At 37.5% G+C, this 24,124-nt stretch overlaps 1 protein-coding gene across 14 annotated transcripts in view; it reads left to right on the forward strand.

Moving 5' to 3' along the window:
• The first annotated feature begins 547 nt into the window (after positions 1-547).
• The window catches only part of LOC113671517 (uncharacterized), a 39,164-nt gene continuing 15,587 nt past the window's right edge, over positions 548-24,124 (forward strand). For 6 of the 14 annotated variants that reach the window (XM_089194158.1, XM_089194165.1, XM_089194166.1 and 3 more), the window contains exons 1-10: positions 6,521-6,655; positions 6,855-7,065; positions 10,719-10,916; positions 11,363-11,422; positions 12,795-13,331; positions 13,801-13,914; positions 14,834-14,953; positions 15,689-15,880; positions 16,463-16,681; positions 23,348-23,611. In XM_089194158.1, the coding sequence (XP_089050284.1) occupies positions 7,002-7,065; positions 10,719-10,916; positions 11,363-11,422; positions 12,795-13,331; positions 13,801-13,914; positions 14,834-14,953; positions 15,689-15,880; positions 16,463-16,681; positions 23,348-23,611 (1,768 nt within the window). In that variant the 5' untranslated portion in view covers positions 6,521-6,655; positions 6,855-7,001. Of the gene's footprint in view, positions 786-883; positions 991-3,087; positions 3,285-6,520; positions 6,656-6,854; positions 7,066-10,718; positions 10,917-11,362; positions 11,423-12,794; positions 13,332-13,800; positions 13,915-14,833; positions 14,954-15,688; positions 15,881-16,462; positions 16,682-23,347; positions 23,612-24,124 lie in introns of those variants that run through there. The other 8 variants (XM_089194163.1, XM_089194170.1, XM_089194164.1 and 5 more) reach the window with 6 other exon arrangements.

Raw genomic sequence — 24,124 nt, forward strand, 5'->3', positions numbered from 1 at the left:
ATTTGCTTTTATCGAAGCCTCAAAAGTTTGTTTTTTACGGTTCCCAGAAAAATTCTAAAAAAACACGTCCTTCTCACAGTGGTTTTACAACAGATAACGTGAGTTTTAATCTCTTACGTAAATTCCAGTAACTTGAAAAATTAGGTCTAGCAAGTAATAATCTGAATTATCTTAGAGGTCAGACGACTGGTTTTTAAAAGCTGGCGTCTTGGATGGACATGATCTATTTTTTCCTGAAAAAAACAGCTGATTTTATTTCTATTTAAGTTTTTTGCTGCAACATAATTTTTAATCTTCAGAAAAGTAAGGAAGTAGTGAACGACATATGAACTTCAACAGATCGAGTTCCTTTTACAGAGTTGTATCTCTTTGATGCATAGAGATTATTGTATTTGACCATCTCTCGGGGGTTTGACTAAATAACAGTTTCAAGCAAGCCATTGGCTGCCTATAGAACGGCTTATCTTTGTGTTCTTACGTTCTCTTGCTGTGTTCTTGTATCAGTCAATAGCTGAGTCATAAATGTTTAACAAGGCCAAGCTATTTTGCTTTCTTTTCAACTATTCAGAGAAAGGTCGAGTCTAAAAACGGCTCTAGCCGCGGGACATAACCTATTCTGGAAGATTTTCCAAACTCTCTTAGCGCCACACCGAAAGCGGCTGGTGAAACTTTCTACTACTTCGTAGACAAGCTCACGGGTGCATTCAGTTGATACGAAAACTTTTGCAAAAATCACAGTAAACTGTGAGGCAATATATCTCGATAGGAGTACGTTTTGTTTTACGGTAAATCTCGCTTTTGAACTTAAAGATATCTCTGGAGATATCTTTTAACTCTGTAAACTTTATCCAGATAATAATGAAAGTAGTATTCTCGTTTTCAGAAAAGCTACAAACTTTCATGATCATGTCGTCTTCGAATTTGAGTATGAAGTGGAGACAACTTCAACAGGACGCTTGAAATATTAATGTTCAGTGGGTCAGCAACAAGGTAAAGTATTCACACATGACTCCATTTTATCGTACTATCGTATTTTTACGAAAGCACTGACACAGAGAGTTGATAAGATTGAGTATATCGTGACAATGGCTTCCCCATCGTGATATGAAACAATTTAATTCCGAAAAGACACGAAAGTTTTGCAATCGAATCTTCTGTACAACTTAATTATTCTAGAAAATTAAATAACGATCCAGCAGTTTGAGTTGTACGATTCGAGGTGTATGTTGATAAAAATTTTCATTTACTCGGGCGCACGGCATTGGCTCGCTTATCTAATCATATTTTATGGTTTTCTTTCGCTCAGTAGGAGGCGGGAGCAAATATTACCCTGTATGGCAGACTTCTATTTCTTCTCTCGAGAAATTTTTTGCTGGTTTCTTCCACGATTCTGCTCGAAAAAAAATGAATTGAAATTTTGACTTCCATTCAACTGTGATCATGGTCGATGAAAATAAGGAATCGAAAGTCCAAGGCATGTGGTAACACTAATCATTATTAGTGATTAAATATTGCATCCGTCGACTTTTGTGATTCAAGCTGAATTCCATCCGAGCATAATATTTGTTATTTCTGTGATAAATAGATAAAAGACATTCCTGCTACTGGATTATCAGCTAAGGACACCTATTAATAGGAAGCCGATATGAAGCGTGAGACGTTTTCTCAAATTAACCCGAGTTAAAATAACTTCGACTGTAAATTAACACTCACAACCAATGTATTGTATTTTTATTTAGTCTAATTCGAATCGACGAAGCACTTCAAATTAAAAATACGCTGTCATAATTTAAGCTTCAAAGAAGCATAATGTTTCGAACTTTTCACCGAGTGTAATCTTGAAAATGGTGAAGGGCGTAAAAACGATAGCAAAAAAAAAAAACAAAAATGATGAAGAAAAAATTAAGCACTGAAAAAAAATTAAAATTTTTACCGATGAAGCCAAATTCTCTGCAAAAATCTTTTTTCATTAACCACGCCTAGTCTAAGCTGAAATAAAGGTTTTCAGCAATATTTAGTTTGCCTCCGATAAAGAACAGAGTTAATTAATCTAACCTTTTTCGATTTTACAACTGTGTCCTTCTGACAACTAAAAGTATGACTAGCTCCTGGATTGCTCTCGATTGTCAAGACAGCTGGCAATAAATATATTTTTTCTCCCACTCCTCGTCTCAGATTACCTTTTAGTATCCTTGTCATTGTTATAATTGATGTGCCTTTTCTAAAACCAATTAAATACATCACGGTGTTATTCGTATGACGTTTTAACTTTCACAACCTATAGATATGGGATTTTTTTTTCACCCATTCTTTCACTAAAAGTTTCTAATAAATCTGATTTGACTAGTGTCAGTTAATAGTGATACAAAACGTTCTCGTATTCTAGTAGAGCAATTGTCAAATTCGCTTTCTGGCGGAGCACGCGTCAAATTCGCATTCTGGCGGAGCACTCGTGAAACTGAAGTATTTGTTGCACAGATTAAATTTGACTAGGATTGGTGATGCTGTGCTTAACATATCAAACGTTATCACTGTTCTGCACCAACCGGCTTGGCTTCTTGTAAGGTTAGTCATGGTTTGTGAATATGGAGTCCAATGAAACAACTGAACATTTTTCGTGCGTTTTACGACATGAGAATTCTGAATTTCGGATTCAAACAGAAACAAATAACAAGGCAGTTTTTGTTCAATTACCGCTGGCTTAGGAATCAAATAAGGAGACTTTAATGGCCATTTTCAGTTCCCAAAGTTATTTGTTACGGAAACTTTGATGATTTCCAAAGATATTTCCATTCAGTTCTGCGGTACTTTGCCTTTTGGGCCTTCAATCTGCAATGCATGACCAGGCAACAGTAAATTTGTAATCAAGAGAGTTCTCTCATTATATTCGCATGAGAAAAACATCGACGGGTCAGCTGGAAGAGAGATATTTCTCACCACGGCTTCCACTCACCCAGAATAAAAATTTCATGACGCTATCACTTTTATCAATAATTCTCCTCTGTAAGGGACTTTTCTTATCTCTTAAATCCTTTCTGAATAGTAAATGGCTACTGGATATAAACCATTAATTAAGATTCAGATCTTGAATTCCAATGAAATATTGTCGTTGCTAAATCAGATAGATGGCTTAAACGACTTGCTTGTTGGCAGCATTGAAAACATTTCGTATTTTTCATATTTTACATCAAGAAACATCTTAACTGGAATTTAGCCGATTTTTCGTTTCATCGACTGTCTTTTGCCGCTCCTAAAGGGGAATTATGCTTTGTTAAAAAAACATGGTAAGAAAATTGTTATCGGTAGATAGATTTAATTTGTACCATAAGGTGAAACATTTTGGCGAGAATGTTTACATTTCGATGCAAAGTTTACTAAGAAACCAGGACTTAAACTGCTGTATCTAATGCGTGTAGGAAAGTAATTTTAATGTTGTATTTCCTCCTGTTTTTAAAATAATGTCTTTCAAGTTAAGCTTTAAGTCAAAGAATATTTGCATTATCCTGTCACGTTCTGATCTTGCTGAGAATTCTGGAGTCAAGCCTATTGGAAAAGACGAGCAGGCAAATATTTCAAAAGAATCGCATTATATTCTTCAGCCGACAGACTTAATCAATATTTTTATTTTTAAAAACCAAAACCTAAGCTCATAAAGGTAGCCTATATTCTGGAAAACATTAGTACAAACTAAAAAAAATTCCAAATTATATACAGCGTGTGGTGTAGGTTCGACTTCAAATTGTATCGAAGGCACTTTCCAAGAAAAAGGTAGAACCCGGGGTTCGTAAGTTTTAATTCAATTCTTGCATAATTATAATAAGAGTGCTTAATTTTGCATTAACAATGCCTTGGATAACTCACTCGTCTCTTCGTATGATCTTATAACCGTTACAATACGTAATCGACAACTTTTTTCAAGAATGCGTGACACAACAGTTTGTGTGTTGCGAAGTTATAAGTTCCTAGAGGAACTTTTGCGTTACGTCTGCATAAGAGTGGAATATTTTCTAGACCATTTCAGCCAGAAGATGATGAAGGGAGATAAAATGTCGTATCAATTCTATTCAACCACTCACATTTCGAGAGACTGAAGCACTAACTCTCTAAGCGTCAGCTTTTTTGTAAAATTCATGACAGCGATATATCTCTCTTGATTATCATCCAGGTTATACTAAAACAGTTTCTAAATTGCCCTTTACTTTAAACGTCTCATAAAAAAAAATGCTGTTGAGGGGCAAAAACGCCCTTGAGTATTATATGACGAAGAGCATCCAAAGTTGTGATGTGTGTTTACGTTCCTCAACAAAATCACTCTTCCATTTGACGATCCTTGGGAGTCGTACCCAGACTCGCTCTTCTATTTATATGGGAGTATTGAAAAAGGGACTGAGACGGCTCCAAGATCTGTTTAATAAAAATCTCCTACGTGTCGGTTTATTTATTACCGAGACGCCCTAAACAGATTACCCTAAGTCGCGGCTTATTTTCCATAGTCAATTTCCCCAAAACTACGGCTTCACGATACTGATTCTTTATTCAAAGTTAATTACATTTTTACATTGTTTCTACAATCTTCAATTTCAGATCATGAAAACAAATTTATTCTATTATTACCTTGGCCACAGAATGAATACGCGAAGAACCATTATCCTTGGAATGAATTCTTATATATTTACACATACAACCATGCACTTCAGTGTAGTTTATGATCATGATCATGCAAACCTTAAGTGACTCGGATAAAATTGTTTATCATAAGTTTGTAACATAAATTGCAGCCTTTAGAAGCAACAAACAATCTTTGCACCGTTCTTACAAATCAACAAAGGCGCAAATTGTCAAATAATCGACAGCAAATTGCGTTCATTTCTCTCAACCGTCAGACGTGACTTGATTTGCATGACTCACTTACAAGACAAGCTGACATGAAATTTGGCCTGAAGTTTGGAATTTTTATACATTATTTTGATTCCTGAGTCTGCAAGTTTTGAATTTCAGACAAGAAGCCGAGACATAGGCACGATCGTAAGCTGCACCATCCCTTTTAATTTGCAAATATTGCTTATTTATTCTGTTCAGATTAAAAGATAACAATACATAGACTAAGATGAGAAAGTATCCAGACGACGAGATACTCAGTTACTGTCTGACAATCAAACGATGAAATCACTTTAGGTTTATCAGACCAGAAAATAAAAGGATTATAGAGAAATGAAGACAGATCAGAAATATATGTTCTTCTGAACGCGTAATTTTTGGGTGGATCGCATGAAAATTTCAAACTATTGAGGAAACAACGTGGAGAAATTCAAGTAGGTAGCTTGCTCTATTTGAATAATAGACATATTGGCGGCTAGTTGTGTGATCATGAGATAGCCGGTATCAGCTTCTTGAAAACGTAAAATTGTTGATTTAAAAATGCTTGATGGGCGCTCTTGCAAAATCTTACAACAAATTTGCATTCAAGAATCTTAAGTCCTCGACGGAATTCTTTAACCTAGATAATGCAAATCGTTGCAATATTTTGCTTCAAATAACATCCTGCTATTTTTAAAAATTTTATAAAAATGGTCTACAGAAAGGTTAGGAATCATTTATTTTTGTTTCCTGTACGTGTTGACATTTTTTTCTTTTGTTATCCTTTTGTAATCGTAGAATATATTTTCTTTATTTAAAACCAACAGAGATCACACTGTTGACAAAACATTCTAAACTTGGTATATTTTTGGCTTTTTTTTATGATTAGGCAAACAGACTGACAGCTTTCTAGAGGCTTCACAGTATATTACAGGAAACACTTCCTTACAATAGTCGACGACCACAGGCACGTCTTGACTCAAACGAAATAGACCGTGAAATCCCAACTGTTATCAGTTTAACAAGATTACAATCAATTTTATTGCTTGTAGAATCGATAAAATCTTGAGGGGGCCAAGGCGAACATTCAATTTATGGTAAAATAAATAAACCTTCAGGGAATGAATCTTTATCAGCAACCACAATGTTCCATAGACGAATTCTGTTCCAGAAAATGAAAAAACAATACTTCATGATAAATCATATCGTAGGAGGTACAAAATTTTTCCCGCCTTTTTTTCCTGCAGGGTCAGAACAGGGATACATTCATCCAGTTCATACAATTGATATTAATAAATACAAGTGTAGCATATATATATTAGTTTGCAACCTTTATGCGCCGAGTAAGCTTCCTCCATTTCGAAACAAACCCATTTCAAAAATCTTCAGAATGCAACACCATTGTCCTTGTATCTACGTGGTGAAACAATTGTAATAAATATTTTAAAATCTCGACTTTAAGTATCAATTGGTTTTATTTTCAAAACCAAATTTTTCCCACCCGGTAGTGAGAAACATTTCACAGTAACGACGAAGCGAAATAATGAGGAAATAATGAAGATGATATTGTGCCGTACGATTGGAGGAGTGAAAAGAGCGTTAGAATCTCTTTATGTAAGGTTGTTGCACGTGCATTATTGATAAACCATGTTTGTTCTGCGAAGGATAATCACTTTTAAAAAAGTGATGATTTTCGTAAAGCGTTTCAGTGTAGATTGGGGGAAAGGAGATGCGAGTTTGACGGCCAACTGTGCAAATATTGGTCGAGTATAATACAACTACATGGCTTCCAGCTGAGGTTTGCTTTACATGCTAAACAAAGACTGGTATTTTCGTCTGTCAACTTTCTTCTTGCGATAAACGAACTTTAATTGGGTTAGAAGAAAATCTTAGCCAACGGTGTGTCGCTTGAGCTAGAACAAATCTCCTAGGGTTTTTACAAGGTACAAAAAAATTACTTGTGAATTTAGTATTCATCGTTGATTGTTGTTTTTCAGGTCTCTGTCTTGAGCCGTCGAGTGATCGAGATCAAAATGAGTTGGAAGCGCTGACACGAACGAAGTTTCGTGAGAAATGTTGTGAAAATTTTGCTGTGAATTCATTTAACATTATTTTATGGCGAGAGAAACAGGATATGTCTGACTATGAGCGGAAGCGTTAGGAATTTCACTGTTATCCACAGGATCATATTTTGGGTCTTGGTCGTCGGTAAGTATTCTCCTAAGATTTCTGTAAAAAATATTGATGTTATATCTAATTTAATTTCGTTCTGCTATCGTTAAATTATCATGTAATGACGCATTTGGAGAGTGGTTTGAAAACATTTTATCCATAAGTTCCGTTTGCAAATAATTCTCACGAATCAAGACATTGTTGAAAACGAATGAAATCGTAGTAATTCTTTGATAAATTTCTGAACGTCAAATTAAAAAAATTAGTATTCGTGTACTCGTTTCGTTGGCTAGTTTACACATTCAACATTTTTGCCTTGTAGGCAAATGTACGTTAATTATACACTCCGGCCCCTAAATTTTTTTAGAGCATACACAAAAGAGATGAATAATTTACTAGCCTAAGATAGATAAGATGTAGCACTGTGATTCCTCTTTCGTCAAGGTGTGCTGAAGCTTAACAATAAAACCATTCAAAATTTGAAACACAACTTTCAGCAGGTTTCTCTGACATGGAGTTTTGAAGTGATTGTCCGTCAGCTCCAAATTTGCATGATTAACTCGGATCAGTCACTTGTTTGCAAAGTCAATCAGATATTCTGTGATTATTATGAACTAAGATTTTTATACTGACCATGACTACAGCTTCCATGTCGAAACAATACTCAAAAAAGTACATTTTTTTTTGTGGTTGAAACCTTCGTATCTCATAGGAAATTTTTTATCGAAACGATTTCTTCGTTTACCGTTAAATAACATTATTTATTAAGTATATCATAACAGAATTCTTAATCTTTCCAAAGTTTTCTGTGGTCACTACTATAGACACAACTTTTAGATATTCGTTAGCCGTGACAGCGAGTTTGGCATATCTTCATTGATAAAAAACATAAAATTTAATGCGGTTTTTACTTTCAGTCGCATAGAATTTCTCATTTTCTTCCTCAGTCAGGTGCATATCCTGAATTTTTTCTCAGCTTATGAATCAAACGGTCACCAAAGCTCGCCAAGAACTCTTTGTTGACATAACAGAGTTTTTGATAACCACTTGTTTTTCTTTCAATATAAAAGGAACAAACTCGATTTGAAACTTCTATTTATTAGTTATGAAAACGACAATTTGTCTGACCTGATGACGTTAGATATTTATCAGACGTATTTCTAATTTTTATTGCATAACGAAATTACAAAAATTCAAATTCAGTTTTCTCTCAATATAGAGTTCAATACCGAACTCCAAAGATACAACACTGAACCCTTGATAAATTATTTTTAACGTTAAGAATGTCCACCTGGTACAATACGTAAACTCGAAACTGCACAAACTGCACCTCTGGGTCCTCGATGAAAAAAATTTATTGTTAGTATTACTTTCGATAAGCATAGATCTAATAGATATAAACCTATTCATTTTTATTACTCGGTGGTGAGAAGTGAATAAAAACTATTGATAAACCCTAACTGATCTAAAAACAGGAAGTCGTACGGAACGAAATCAGAAACAATCAGTGACAAACTTTCAAAATAAGTATAAATTTGATTATGCTCATGAACCTTCGCAAAGGGATATGGAAATTTGTAGGTGAGATGTCGGGACTTGACTTTCAGAGGCTCTTCACCCGAGAGTAGGTACCAGGGCACTTTGCAGAAACTCGCCAAATTTCCAAGAGGGGGGGGGGGGGGGGGAGAAGGGGGGTGAATGCAGACTTTGCTGAAGCCTTCTGTACTTTATTTGTTACTCTCTTGTCTTGCGACTTCATACAACTATGTTAGTATCAAAACATCTTATTACTTTCTTGTTTCTTTGACTGTACGTTTTATTTCTTTCTATCTTGACGATGCCGGGCTTCATTGAACTTGACCACTCTGGAATCTGTTTAGTTTTGCAGCGTACATCTTGTAAGTAACTACCAGTTTGGCTTCACTGCGCACGCGCACGTCAATTGCACTTTACCTGCTGGCCGCTTGAAGTACGCACCCTGCACTCGAATCTCACTGAAACGCTAGAATTAAAAAGTTAGCCATAAGTTTGTGCTCTCCAGTTTTTGCGCCCATGACGGCGCACCGTTCTCGATCTGCTGGCTAATTGTTCATGTATCGCTTCCATTCGTCGTAACCACTCGTGATTGGATAAGCGTTCTTACCACCTAACTTATACACTCACCTTCTTCAACTGCGCTTTTTATTCATCTTCACAAACATTTGCTAACAGTTTTTTGGCCGCTAAGTGTGATGGAACCTGTCCATCGTATGTTTTAAATGGCATCGTAAAGTGTCGATTTCATGCAAGAATTTTCTGCGGAATAATTTTTGTCTAAAGGTAGTATACTTGGGTATTTTTTTAGCCCAAGAGATTTGGAATAATAAATTGGGAGGACGGGAAGGGAGAGGTGACTGATTGCCATTAAACGAAGGGTCGATCGCGTCATGAAAGTGAGGAAAGAGGAATGTAGCTTAAAAAGAAGGAACCTAGTTAACTCTTTGGCCCGTAATGGTCACTAAAATATAATTTCTCCTTACATCCCTGAATCACACATCAAGTTCATGAGAATAAAGGATGTGATCACCATCTAAAGAAGCTCTTGATGGTTAAACAAATTCTCCTTTTCATCACCCTTAGAGAACAGTGAGGAGAAAGTATGGAGAATATTAATACTGATGTCAGGGTGTAATGGGTTAGAGCTAGTTCAGCAGCCGTTTGTGGATACTTTTAGTCGAAGCCTTTCAAGCCATTGTGAACGAGACGAGTTAAACTAAAACGGAGAAAGTAATGGTAGGGGGACTTACCTTCACCCCTGGGCCTGGGTTCGATTCCCGTATTTAACGTTGCTTGTGGGTTTAGTTTGTTGTTGGTTCTCGTCCTTGCTCCGAGGGTCCACTCCGGGTCCTCTGGTTTTCCTCTCTCCACAAAAACCAATATTCCAAAATGCAATTCGACCAATAAAGCTGGAAAAGAAGAGCGACCTCGTGGAATGTTCATTTCTAAGTTCTATATTGTTATTATTACGATTATGAAATATCGATCGGATTGTTTTAAAAAAATTTCTCCATCCTAGATCCTCTTTCTGCTATTTTTCTCTGGCATTGCTCAATAAGCGAGTCAGACAAAACATGTTTCCATTTCCAGAACTGTTTATCTCCTACTGCATTCAGGTTTCACCTCTTTTCAGTCCACAAATCCAATCCATTTACTCTCTCTTGTATTCATATCATACTCTATTTCATAACCTTCGCATTTTTATTGGACTTCGGGATCACTCAATATCTATTGCCTGAGGGGCGAGGGGGGGTCCGGGGAGGGGTCGGGGGGAGGTCCCGAGAAGTTTTTTGCGAGGGGTATCACGTGGTTTTCGGGGGAATGGAGAGGAGATCAGTCTTCGAAAGGGGGTTTATAGAAAATTGACCGCAATGAGAGGGGGAGAGGGGGGAGGAGCGTCATTATGATACTACAGAGCCTTAGAGGAGATCAGGTAAATTTTATTGTGACAGCCAAAATCCTCCGACCTCCCCCACCCCAGGCGGTAAAATATGTCTGTTCTCTTATCACGTCGTGGATATACAAGGACAAGCCATTCAACGATTCATGTAAGCACAACGATCAGCAATCACATTTTTCTCAACACTGACAAAATTTATCGTGGTTGCTCTGGTTTGAAACACAAACTTAACTATTGTTTTTCCTTACCTCAGCCTACCCATTTCCACTTGCATGGGGCTCCCCTTATCTGAGTGCTGAACATTACTGGCCAATGCACAACATAACGAATGGAATCCTCGAGGATGTTAGAGGGGCAGCTCACACCGTCGTACATGAAGGAAAGATAGTAGTAGTACCTCAGCTGGGACATGCATTGTCCTTGGATGGAATAGATGACTGGGTGGATACTGGTGAGTATAGAGTGTATCGACAAACGTATTGTCTGTGACACCCCCAGGGGAGCGACATTCAATGCGATCAACAGTAGCAGATCTTTTTCTATGGAAGGGGTAGGAGAGACCTACTCTACCCCCTCCCCCAAAAACTTAGTTTTTGTTAAGTTGTGTTACAGTCGTCACAAACGCTAACGACTACGATTGAGTAATCTGTAAATTTCTTTTTGATTAACAATGTCCCTAGTTGAATCAACTATCTAGATTCGTCGCGGTCCTATACCTGATTTTTCCGTTACTTTTTAAACAAAATCCTGTTATTTATCAATCTTGACCAGAAAGGTACCCTTCATAGACAATAGTCTCCATTTGGCGCAAAAAAAATTTTTCCTCCTTCAGCACCCAAACCCAATTTTTTTTGTTAATTGCCACTTAACTGTCGACTGACACACACTCTCCTCTAGGGAGGAGTCGGAAATGCAGTTCGCTCCCCATAGCCGGTCGCGATCGAAAGCCGTTTGGTTGTAAGTACGGTTTCACTTCGCGCACATTCCCTTATACATGAAATTTTTGCGACACCTTCAATTATTTTTAGTATCAGGAAAAAATTTTGAAAAATCCTCTCCGCCCCCTTCAGACCAAAAACTGTGAGCTAACCATTGCAATAAAATTTTGTTTGGGTTCTGTCAATACGGAAACACGTTTGAGGAAAATGTGTTTGTGCTTTGTTTGTTTCTTTGTTTATGTTTTCATTTCGAGGTCAAAGTAAAAATTGCAAATAACATGTAATATCTAACCATAATTCAGTATGATTCTACCTCTTCACATTGCAGCTGGCAATTTTTTTCGTGTATAATTTTTTCTTGTTGCCAGTTTTTCTTTCATGTCGCAAAAATTTCATGTGATAAGAGATCCCCCCACAAATATTTTAAAGAAACGCTGCCAAATGATAAATCAAGTATTTTTGGTGACAAATGATATCAAACAAAAGTCTTCCTCGTGTATGGGATACTAACCATCGCCTAACCCTGTATCACCGTCAAGGACGGAAGTATAAAGTTCAAACTTGAGAAAATTAGTGGTTTTGTAGAATCAATTTCCCGGGAAGATGTTTTGACAGTGTTCCTTTAAACGAAAGCACATTTGAAACTTCCTTCACTTGCACCATTCATAAAAGGCAACTCTGGCACTTTCAGTATTTCACAGTCATTTGAGTTTGTATTGAGTTTCCAACTCGTAAGAAATGATATCCCATATCAGAGAGATTATATACGGGTCACATCTTTCGTTTTCTTTTTAACCACTTTCAAGTTTTTAGTTTTCTTACGACCCTCGATTGTAGAAGCAATGAAATGTTGATCAATTTTTATCAATACGTCGTTTTCCATTAAATAAGGTGATCACATGAATAATGATTTTGATGGCATGAATTCGGAAATCGTCGGAGATTTGCACGAATTTCCGAACGGCCGAAGGTTGATCTGTATACAGCACCTTCCGATCGATTGACCCTGAGGTTACTTGGTCCCAGTTTTCTCAAAGTTGACCGTGCTTGAATTATTCAATATGGCCGGTTGGGAAAGGTGAAACTCTCACTGAAAAAAGTAACCAGTTCTCCGTGGCTTTTGGAGACAGCTGTTTTAAAAATGGATTGCCCTGTCACGAATTTATACGCTTGAACGTTGACAATTTTAAAATGTCTCGCATCAAACTGAAATGGTCATCAGTGTCAGGTAGGTTGCGGGTAATAAGTGCTTGATAAATTTCAAATTATTGCATCACTTGACTTGACTTCCTCTTTTGACCACAGTTTACCCTTTGTAAAGACCTGGGTAAGGTACAGAAAAATAAATTTAGCGTAACATTCTTTTAAAATGTGTTGTGTCACGTTTCAAGGTGGTTTTAACGCAGATTGCGTGACAGAACCCTCAAGATGTGAGAATGGATTTACAGTGACATTTTGGCTCAAGGTTCAAGGAACTGGCTATATCTTCTCATCAGGATCTTTCACAAACAAAAGGAATGGTCCAGGATATCAGCTATATTACCACCAGAGCTTGAAACGTTTTAAATTTATTCTTGAAACCAGAGATAAAAAGTGGACGCTGTTTATTCACGAAGAAGTTGGGCTGTGGACGCACATGGCCTTTACATGGAGGGAACGGAACGGACTGGCGTATTACGAGGATGGAAATTTGAGCTCGTTTACCGACAAGCCCGAAATTGTGTCTGCGTTGCGCCAACAGAATTACACACCTGTTATCACACTTGCACGGCCTAGCAGCAGTTTGAGTCTCAAGAAATTTGGAAAGTTTGAGATTTCTCAGTTTGCCATCTGGCAGAAAGAACTTTCAGCTGCAGATATTGCTGGAGTGTATCAAGATGGAGTTACTTATGATGCGAAATTATCCATGTGTTGTTATTTCAAATCAGGTGGGTATCAAATGTAGAGTATTAATGCAAGGGGAATAATGACAAGCCTTTAGAGCAAAGCCAAGAGGGTCCATGGGTGTACCCCCCCATGTCAATTAAAAATTGGACCCTGCAATGACCAGACCTTTGCTCTTTGCTACCATTTTGAATCATGTGAATGTCAGTCTGGTAAAAGAATCCTTGGAATTGCTCTTGAGACTAGTTTTCCCTCTTTATGAGTTCCTAAGTTAGCAGAGCTTTCGGAAAAAAAATTTAAGGGCTCTAAAGACCTAGTTGTTTGTATTTAACTTGTTTTTGCCTTCCTGCAAAATTAATGTGCAGGCTTTCCATGCAAATCTGCTCTCTCCTCAACCCCCTTGTCTTCTTGGGAAGGAGCATGTTCCTCAACAACCCCAAACAATGCTTGCAAGGGAGATAAGCTGTGACTTGGGTGTAAAGTAAACACAACCATATTCTCCTGTACTTTCAGTGAGCCGTTGTATGGAAAATCCATGTCATGACCCTGAACATTGTCGCAGAATCATGGAATCTGCTGAGAAGTGCCTTTGCCCCGCTGTCAATCTTGGCCTTAAAACTTGCAAAGGTAACAAAAAGAACAGTTCATGGCATATGCAAATAAGTGGAAAGGCATATCCAATAATAAATTAACAAATTAATTGATCTAACTATTTATTTGTATATTTAGTTATTCTTCTGAAACTATCTGAACATAAACTCCCTTTTTCATTCATTTATTTACGTTCTATTATACACAGCTACATTGTAAACAACAGCCATTTCATAGTTAGGATCATCCATTCGAGGCAAAAAATGTTATTGGAGAAATTTCAGTTTTTATAATTTAGAGTTGTCATCAAGTGCCCAATCTTACAGGCAGGGTTGTTAAAAGTGATTGGCAACTGGTACATTTCACTGTCTACTCTGAAAAATTCGCCATACATTCTGAATGCTATTGCCTCAATTATCAACATGGACGCATGTCTTTGTGTGGCTTATTTTGTATCACAGTCCGGTTACTCAAAATCTTTTGAACAACCCTGCATAAACACATCGGTCAAACGTCTGTGCATGAGCGAACGTTGTAATGAAAAGGTGACATGCTTTCTGATGTCTCACGCGAGTTACAAACAACCACACAAGCCAGTAAGTCACGGTGTTTTAAATGCCTATAACCTTTTTTTGGTATAGCACCAAACAGAATGGTAAATCAGGGGGATTCTCGTACTTGAATAAGCCTTTTGTTGCAAAAGTCTAGAGTTTTCATTTCCCCTACTTTTGTTTCCTTTTACAGATTTCTATGGACGTTTCGACTCTCTTTCACCTATTTTGCGAGACAGTAGTTGTTTGTTATGAGCGTTTTCTTTTAAATTTTGTGCGGTAAATCGGCGCGCGACTGGCTACAACTGATCCACTCGCGCATGGCCAACGTTTGACCGCTGTGTTCACTGCATACAAAAAATTTCATGAATTTTACTGAATTTTTTTTTCAAAAATTCTTTCAGCAAAGATAACAGGTGCATGTGAGGACAAGAGTAGAAGTTGCGACGTGTTCGCTAAACAATCTGAATACTGCAAACGAAGAAAAATGCGAGAAATTTGTCCGCAGTCTTGCAATTACTGTGGTGAGTAAGTCGCCCTCTCTATTAAACTTGAATTGAAGGATTGAACGCAAAAATTGATTGACACCTCCGTCATAAAAATCCACATGCGACTTTCATGCATATAGTTATGACTGTTTGGTGGGATTAAAACAATTTTCATTTAATTAAGCGCCGAAAGTCATCCGGGATTTCATTGATTTTGCTTTACTCCGCCCTGTGATTGGTTCAGAAAACTCGTACCACTCTCTCAACCAATCAGATGCAAAACTTAACGCAATCACGACTTGGTCGCCCGCGTTTTCCCGCGCTTTGAGCAATTTGGTTTGTTTCTACTTTGAGCTCTCATTGGTTCTGAAAGGCATTTTCCTCTCCTCTGATTTGCTGTTGTGATTACTTTGGTTATGATTCTGAGAAACTCAATCGGAAAGCGCTCAAAATAAATGAGAAAACTTCTTGATGCCCTTTTTACATAATATTAAGCGATCCTTGACAAATCTGTTCCGTTAAACCCGAAGAATTGTTTCAGTTACTACTTTCCTAGTTTCACTGTTGTACCTCGAAAGCACAAGACAGGGCTGAGTCGACTCCTAATTCCGACTTCCATTCAGAGAATTACATACATATATATATATATATATATATATATATATTTGACTCTGTGATAGGGTAAGGGAAAAATAGGGGAGTACCTCCGTTAAATTATAGACTTCATTGGCAAAATCATCGTACCAATGTTTTCCCCTTGCTTGGTTCCAGGTCCTTCGCATCCTATCACCACGCTGAAACCGACACTGAAGACTTCGTCGACGTTCATGTCCAGAATATCTCGGAAATCCCGCAATCCCTCCACGGTGGTCCCGACTAACGGGAGTCCGGCGGGTGGTGGGATAACTACAAACCCGACTTCACGGCCAAGGACTCCGACTACAGCCAGGAGAGGTAAAAGAGGTGAGTTAATTTCATGAGGCTATAAGTACATGAGAGTAGGTGAGATAATCATTTATTTGCACAGGGTATAGGAAAATAAATAAATAGAATAATGACAAAGAAAAATTTTGAGCTTGATGTTTGAATAAAGAAAGATGTTGGTCAGGAAAAATAAGAGTCCCTATCCGTGAGGGATCGAACCTCAAGACTTTCAGGTTTCGTGCTCCAATACTCTACCGTTAAGCAACAGGGAACAATTATTAGGTTCAAATCTGATACGTGACCTGCCCGGTTGTGAGCGCGCTCACCCCTTCTCTGTGGCCTGGGTTCAATTCGCGGACCTGGCGTCACATGAAGGTTGAGTTTTTGGTTGGTTCTCGTCTATGCTCTTTTTCACCTAGTCGTCCAGTTTTCCTCCCCCTACGAAACCAACATTCTAACTTTAAATTTGACCTGGAAACAATGGACAAGAAAAGCCACTTAGTGGAAAGTCCACCACTTTATTCCTCTTATAATTATCACTATTATTTCGCTTTCGACAACGATAATCTTAGCAGTATGCGGGGCGCTCACATATGAATCCGCTCTTATTTCTCTTATCAGGCGAATCTTGTGACGAACTGACGTGTAAGTACCATGATCGCTGTGTGAACACTTCGCATGGTTATGTCGAATGTAGATGCCCTCAACATACTTGCCCTAACGGCAGAGAAATCATTTGTGGCGACGACGGCAAAACCTACCTGAATATGTGCGTAATGAGGAAAGAAGTATGCCGAGTACAGAAGCGGATAGAGAAGAAACACGAAGGTCGCTGCAACGGTAAGAAGTTTCTCTTCTAAAAGTGAGTGCAGTGGAATGAGGAATGTTGGCAAACTGACGTCCTTCCTCCTTCCACTCTCGGAGTCTACTCTATTAATGACTTGCAGACTTGGTACCCAGTTCTTGCACGTTTCTTTTCAACCTTGCATCGACGGGAAAGAAGAGGACTGGGTACAATCTATTGGTCGAGAAAGGGAAGGGCGAGGGGGGTAGATAAAGTAGGCTACAACCGTTGGATGCTTTCGGAATTAATGCAGCTACTTCATAATATTTTGAGTCCTTGAAGAAGCGTAAAAAAATCTGTTGAAATGAGCTAGCGGGTTACACCAGAGGTGAAAGAACAAACAAAAATTTTACGTTACCCGGAAGACTTCGGAAATTATCAACCACCGTTGCTTTCAGAATTAAGAAGTCGAAAGTGTAACCGTGGAATAGTTGAATTTAGTTTCGAATCCGCCTGTAGTAAAACACCTAGCTTTCCTTCTGCTTCACGCAACCCAAGCCCTTTGTACGAGGTGGATGGGAAGAACTCTGTAAGAAAGACGGAGATTCCGCATCGGCTTTTTCGGGTAGTCATGTTGCAGAGGAAGCCTTTATTTTCTGTTTTAACCACAAAAGTGAAACAAAATGTTCAAAATGATTCTCAATAGTTTTTTCGAACCACACTTTTTAAAGGCAACTCCTAAATCTTTGAGAGTCCAGCCTCTCGGCGCGATACAGGACCTTCCGGCTAGTTTACAGTTCTTCGTCTAAAATCGTGAAAACTTAGCGACAGGGGTGTAATTGAGAGGATTGCTATGACCACTCGAAAATCAACATTATTTAGGTGACGCCGATATCTTTTGAGCTCCAAGATATTTTTTTTTTAGTTCTAAACTTCAGAGGCATACTGAAAACTAAGTGACATTCGGCTACTTGGTAAACAGCTCAAGACTCTTAAGCTGTTTACCAAGTAACCGAATTCAGTAATACACTTTACTGAACCAAAGAAACGTTAATTTTCGTTACGGTTTTACTTTTCCACTCACAATCATGCCAATGAATGTATTATTTCTGTATCAAAATAATCGAGAGGTAACAGATGTACCGTATCCCACGCTCATAATGTTTCATGGGTATTAATTTTAAAAATCTTCTTTCTTGAGGGCAACTTCAAAGCGGTGATGAAGTAACAAAGAGTTAGTTGTTTCAACAAAACAGTTGTGCCTCAATCTTTTGTTCATAGTAACCTTGATAAATGGAATAAACCATTATTCAGGACATGCTTATTTGCAAGAAAGGAGCGCTAAATGTTGAAATATACTTTTTAAATGGAACTTAAAACCTTCATGTAATGCAAAGTTCTTTTTTTACCAGTGATCATGACTTTAAAAAAGAAGAAATAGCTAGAAATCCATAGATAGAAATTGTTGTTTCACTTTTAAAAGCCGGAGTTTGCTGTTCAAAAATCTGCGCAAGAATAGAAATTGGTGATCTACAATAAATCCTGTTTCGGACACATTTGTGAGTCTTTTTTTATTTAGTGTAAACCGAAATCCTCTCACTTTGTAATCCTCTTCTGTTGATACTTTTCGCTAATTGTTGTACACTAAAGTGAATTTATACATATTTTTTTGAGTTAACGATAGCTTAAGTCCTGGAAACTTAAGTAGCTTTTAGTTTCCATTAAAAGTCGACGTTGCTTGCATCACGTTTGTGAAATTAACAAATCCCTCCGGCAATATTTAATTCGGTTGGAAATTGTCCTTAAGGGAAAATCGAACGAGTTATTGACTTTTGAAGAAAGTGCTTCTCTTCAAAGTGTTTGAAAAGTGCTGTCATAACAAAGCTCTGAAATCTGTCGTGTATGTAATCTTAACATAGGGAGTAAGTTTTTAAAGAAACTGTGGTGCTGCGTCGGTGGGAGAGTATATCATGGTAATTTCGTATTATCAACTGAGTTGATGACGTAAATTGGCCAACGTAAAGAGTTTTAAAGGACATTTTGAACGTTCGCACGTCTGTCGGGTATAGAACGATTGTTTTTGAAAGTACCGACTCGTGGGATACTCTGGGTATGTTTACGTGAGCAAAGATTTAATTTTACAACTCGTCGCGTGTGAAATTGTGATTTTATTGATTTTAAAGAGACAAGAAGAAGTCTTAAGTACAACTCTTCTTTTTCTTGCGGAGATTTTTGTTTCTCATTTCCTTTTGTATGCGCAAATTTCCGTCAGTCAATACTGGACCACAAAGTTACACGAACAAGCTTCCGTCTTCAACCCAGTGTAATTTTTCACTAGATTTCAGTCGTAAACAGAATAACAAAGCTAATTTATCTCGAATAAAGGGGTAAGTTTCTAAAGAAACTGTGGTGCTGCGTCGGTGGGAGAGTATAGCAGGTAATTTAGTGTTAACAACTGGGTTGAAAACGTAAATTAGCCACCGTAAAGGGTAAAAAAGCTGACGTTTCGAGCGTTAGTCCTTCGTCAATCACTCTGACGAGGGGCTAACGCTCGAAACGTCAGCTTTTTTACCCTTTACGGTGGTTAATTTACGTTTTCAACCCAGTTGTTAACACTAAATTACCTGCTAATTTATCTCGAGGTCTTTTTAGATTTTTTTCAAAGTTGTTACACTTTTTCATACTAAGAATATTTGAATGGAAAAAATCGAAGGGAAAGGTCATGCGAGAACTAACCACATTTCTAACAACACAAGAAATCTAAGCTACTTACTGTAATAAGATTGTTTTTATCTATTCAATTGCTATGTCTAAAAAATACTCGAGACGATAATTATTTGAGGAGGCTCTCCCGCTTTCAAAACACAAACCACAAAAGGAACGCGCATACAATCATTCAGTAAATAATACTGACTAATTTGGAAGCACCTTGGAAAGATGTTTATATTAATGCGGTTTGTGTGGAGTTATTAGAATGTGCTGCATACATTTCAAATAGACTTTTTTTTTATTTATCATCTTAGTTTCATCTAGATCTGGTCAGCTAGCGTAGTTTAACCTTTAAGGCTTTCAATTGATTAAATAAACCTTGACAAAACTTTCATTAAGAATTTCTGTTCCACTTAATGTGGGCCTTGTAACAGAATGCATAAGAATTCAATCCTTTACACTCTGAAGAATTCTTAGTTCGTATTTTAAATGCTTTACTAAGTTAATGAGCAGAGAATGAAAAAAAAGTGATAAAAAGTTTCGGATATTTAAGGTGATGCACAAAACTGGGCTTAGCTTGAGTTGCTTTGTGATATTTGGCAATTGCGCAAAATCACTCCTCGACCTAGTTGGTTACAAACTGAAAGGAATTCCTACTAATGAATATTTCATTTTCAAACCTTTGTAGACATAAAAAAAACAAGAATTATTTTAGTCTTGTTTTCCGTCGGAGTTCAGGATTTGTTTGTACTTATTCCAAATACTTACATTGTCTGACAATGTCTGCGTTTTCATTGAGATTTTAGATCAAGTGCAGTGACGCACATCTTTTACTATTGGTTCCCAACTCGTTAGTTAGAAAAGTTTTGCATTGGTGTTTTTATTTGATGTAATTTGAACAAAACAAGAACTGCTCAAGAAGCTTAAAGCGAGCTCCTGTGCTGTCTGAGCCGCTTAAAAACCATTGTTTTGAGGCTCTAGTTTGAAATCAGGCGCTTATAGATAGGGTTAAGTGCAATTGACACTTTGTTTGTAGCGTTTCAACAGCGTTAGTGTTGGAAGATTCTCTCAATCGGCGGTGCAAATTGAAAACTGCTTTTTGTGTTTCCGAAAGAAGTTAATTAGCATTTTGAACAGCGATCGTTCAGATCATACATGAATAAATTATAAGGTTTCATCTGCATTGAAACTACATACAATACAGGTGATTCACGAGAAACTGACAAAACGTTCTCTGCACGAAGCAACGTGCAAAGTTCGTCGCGCTGACTCAACTTTATGGCAGCAACTCCTTCGCGGTTTGAAGCCGGCACGTAACGAGAAGTGAAGTAGCATAGCGTTGATATTTTTTTTTTTATGTGAATCAAGAAATGTAATTAGTTTTGTGATCTTCTCCGCTGGCTTAATTTATCGACAAATGAACTTAACTCCGTACTCAGAAGTATTGGTGTTTCTTCTCATTTCTTTTGCTGGAGTTTCCCATGCAAACCGCTTCAAGAGACGACACAGAAAAATAGACGGGCTTGCCAAATTAAAAGGTTGGTTCCCCGTTTTTATTTGCCGTGAAATCGTGCACTGTTCCTGTTAATGTTTTTGATGCACGCTTTGGCAACCAAAATGCGCGCTAAAACAAGTATTCGAAAAAATTATAATATAAGTTAATATATCGACCGCTTCTTTTCTCGCATGCAGTTTATAAAGGTTTATTTTACTCCATCTTTTTCAGAAGTACATTTTGTGTTTTTAAAATCTTGTTACGAGCTGAAAGAAATTTTGCAAAGACGGCACAAAGGGAAGTGTTAATTTTTTTATTTCACAAATTCAAATCCGCCGTATTTTATGTTTCATTAAACGTGTTTCAAATGTTTCAAAATTTACAATGTAAATTTTCTTTCCAATCGCAAGTAGTGATTGTTTTATTATTTTTCCCTTAAAAAGAATCATTTTAACATCCTTTAATCGAGAATGGACATTCACCGTTTCTCGACTTTGAATTAATTTCTTTGGACCGCAATTTTTAAGATTAGACACAATTTTCATTGCTCGCCCCATACAACATGTTTTCCTTATTTTGTTTTCTTCTAAGATTTGTTTACTTTCAAAATAATTTGTGCTAGTTGTCCGAAATATTTTTTTTTCCGCGCTAAAAATACATTTTCGTTTTGATGCATGAGAATAGCAGTGATTACCTTTTTATCGAAGGACGTTTACCATTTGGTAAATTTGTTCATGTTGTGAATTGAAAGTATATATACGATTCGGCCGCCTGCTCCGACTTCCTTATTTTTGTTTGCTTTCGGTTATAAAAGCATGAATAGAAGCACTCGAGATTTCTCATTTAAATGGTCTGTCCAACGCAATTTATCCTTCGCTGCTCAGTTCAAATTCGAATAAGCTTCGTGAGCAATGATTAACGGACTGTGGTATTTTTATTTTCCAACTTTTCGTAAGCAAAATGAAGTACGCCTTTATTCGTAGGCGAAAGTAAAGAAAAGGAACTGATTACCACCCAAGTCTAAGTTTAACTTTCACTGTACGCTCTTGTTTTTAGTTGATAATGAGCTTAACTCACAATAATTCCGTATCGGACAGAATGCGTATGTACCAGTCGGTGTGGAAATTTTAAACATGGTTAATATGCTTTCATAGTTATCGATCACTTGCAAGCAAATAACAGGATGTGTCAAGAAACTTAAAAAATGCTTACCAAAATAACGAAAATCCGCTTGGCTTGTTTATCAGTGCTAATAAATAAATCAAAAGGAAAATCTGTGATGGTTAATCTCTTCAGTTTCACCAGAAGCTATTTTAAGGAAAACCTGTGATGGTTAATCTCTTCAGTTTCACCAGAAGCTATTTTTAAATCGATCGTTGTCTGCCACATAATCGTGCCACGTTGCATTCGTTCACCTTACACCGAGCAGTGTAAGGCAATCTTTTGAAATAAAACATCTGAAGATTTGAATAGGACTGGATAACAAAACAATTCATTAGAAAATTCAAGCAAAGTTGGACAAAAAGGAACGTAAAATGTATGGATGGTCTCTGAGTTGTGGAGTAAGATTTTAGCTAGGGGGCGGGGCTGCGTTTCTGTTCAATTTTCAAGGAGTCTTTTGCTCGATAGGTTAAATGTTCCAAGCATTTTATCATCAGTTGTGGTATAAATTTTACATTCGTTATTAATGACAAATTTCGGACAATGCACTGATATTAATATTTTCCGTCCTCAATCAAATTTCCAAGTTCTCTGTTCATAGTTGCCGGCCCACAAGCTGTTCCCAGGTTGCGTTCTACGTTCCCGATTTCCTGTTCCTCTTTTTTCCAGGTCAAATAATCGATCTTCTCGATTCCATTTTCCTATTTTTCTTACCCATTTGTCATACCATTGTTTCGATTTTTGGACTGGCTTTACATTTAGTTGCCTCTGAGGGTAGACTTTGATTCAAATCCTGATCCTAGTTGGATTTGATATTTCACTGTCATTGGATACGAGATTGTAAGAATTTGCAAAACCGAAGCGTCTTGAAAACCTTCGTCAAAATTTTTCAAGCTCGTAATCCGAGCTAATCTTCTGTATCCATATTTCATCTTTGCGCTATCTTGGTTTTTGCTTTCCTTTTTAATGTTTGGCTAACTTACCGTAGTAATATTCTGTAGTTATCCTCAGAATAAGGCAATTTGTCTGTATTTAGAAAACTGCACGGAAACCGGTGAAGAAAGGAGGGTATCGCAAGGATTCATTGAGAAATCAAAGATGAGAGTTGGAGCCGGTGAAGTACGCGGGAAAACGCGGCTAACCATGTCGCGATAGGTTATAGTCTTAGTTCTGATCGGTCGGGAGGGTGACGAGAGGTTTCTTGACCAATCAGAGAGCGAAGTAAAGCAAAACCAATGCAATAAAGGGTCGACACTCCATTCAAAAACTGCTTTGAGACTAAACAAAAGCAGTGTTGGTGATTTACCGTGAGTTAGAGCGAAAAGATACCTTACGTGTTGCTCTATGCAATCCTTAGGTGAACTATTTTCCAAAGCAACGCATTATTTGCCATTCAGTGACGTTTCTCAGGATAAAAGGGTGAAGGATTTACGAGGAAAAATCACCGGTGACGTTCACAATGGAGCGAAGCAGTCGACCGATGATCAAATCGGAGAAGTACTGGCACTAGATGGTGAGGATGACTTCATCGAACTGACGGGTTTCAAAGAGAAATGCATTGTGGACCCTTCTTCTTGCAAAGAAGGTTTGTCGGTGGCATTTTGGATGAAATACATCAAAGGTAAGAATCCTTAAATGGTATGGTCCGCGTAGTAGTGTTTTCTGTGTCCATTTATCCAAATGAGCAGGAGTTGAGCAAAGGCATGCCGGGGAAGGAAGACAAAAACTTGACTCAGGGGGGAGGGGCAAATGGAAATGATAGTAATGGTATTGAAAGGCATTTGCTCTCGCACATAAGAAAAGGTTGTAAAATTATTGTCTGACAGAATATGTAATATTTTTCATAGTCTTTGAGTAGTAAAACTTGTTTTGGTCCACGATCGAGAACAATGCTCCCCCTTCTTAGATTTATCCAGACTACCGCACAAAACTCATTCGTGTTAGGTTCTCGTTAGCAAAATGGATGTCACTTTTGTTTTTTTGTTCATTTGTTGTTCGTCGCCATCTTCGTTTGTTTGTTTGTGTGAGGGCTTTTTCTGTTTGCCCGCTCTGTCCATTTATCCAACGTTGATTCGTAGGTTCGTCAAGCTGCTTTCATTTTTATTAGTTTGTCCTTCTGTTCGTTTATTTGTTT

Source organism: Pocillopora damicornis, chromosome 14 (genome assembly GCF_964200805.1).
Source record: "Pocillopora damicornis chromosome 14, jaPocDami1.2, whole genome shotgun sequence".
NCBI classification, from domain to species: domain Eukaryota; kingdom Metazoa; phylum Cnidaria; class Anthozoa; order Scleractinia; family Pocilloporidae; genus Pocillopora; species Pocillopora damicornis.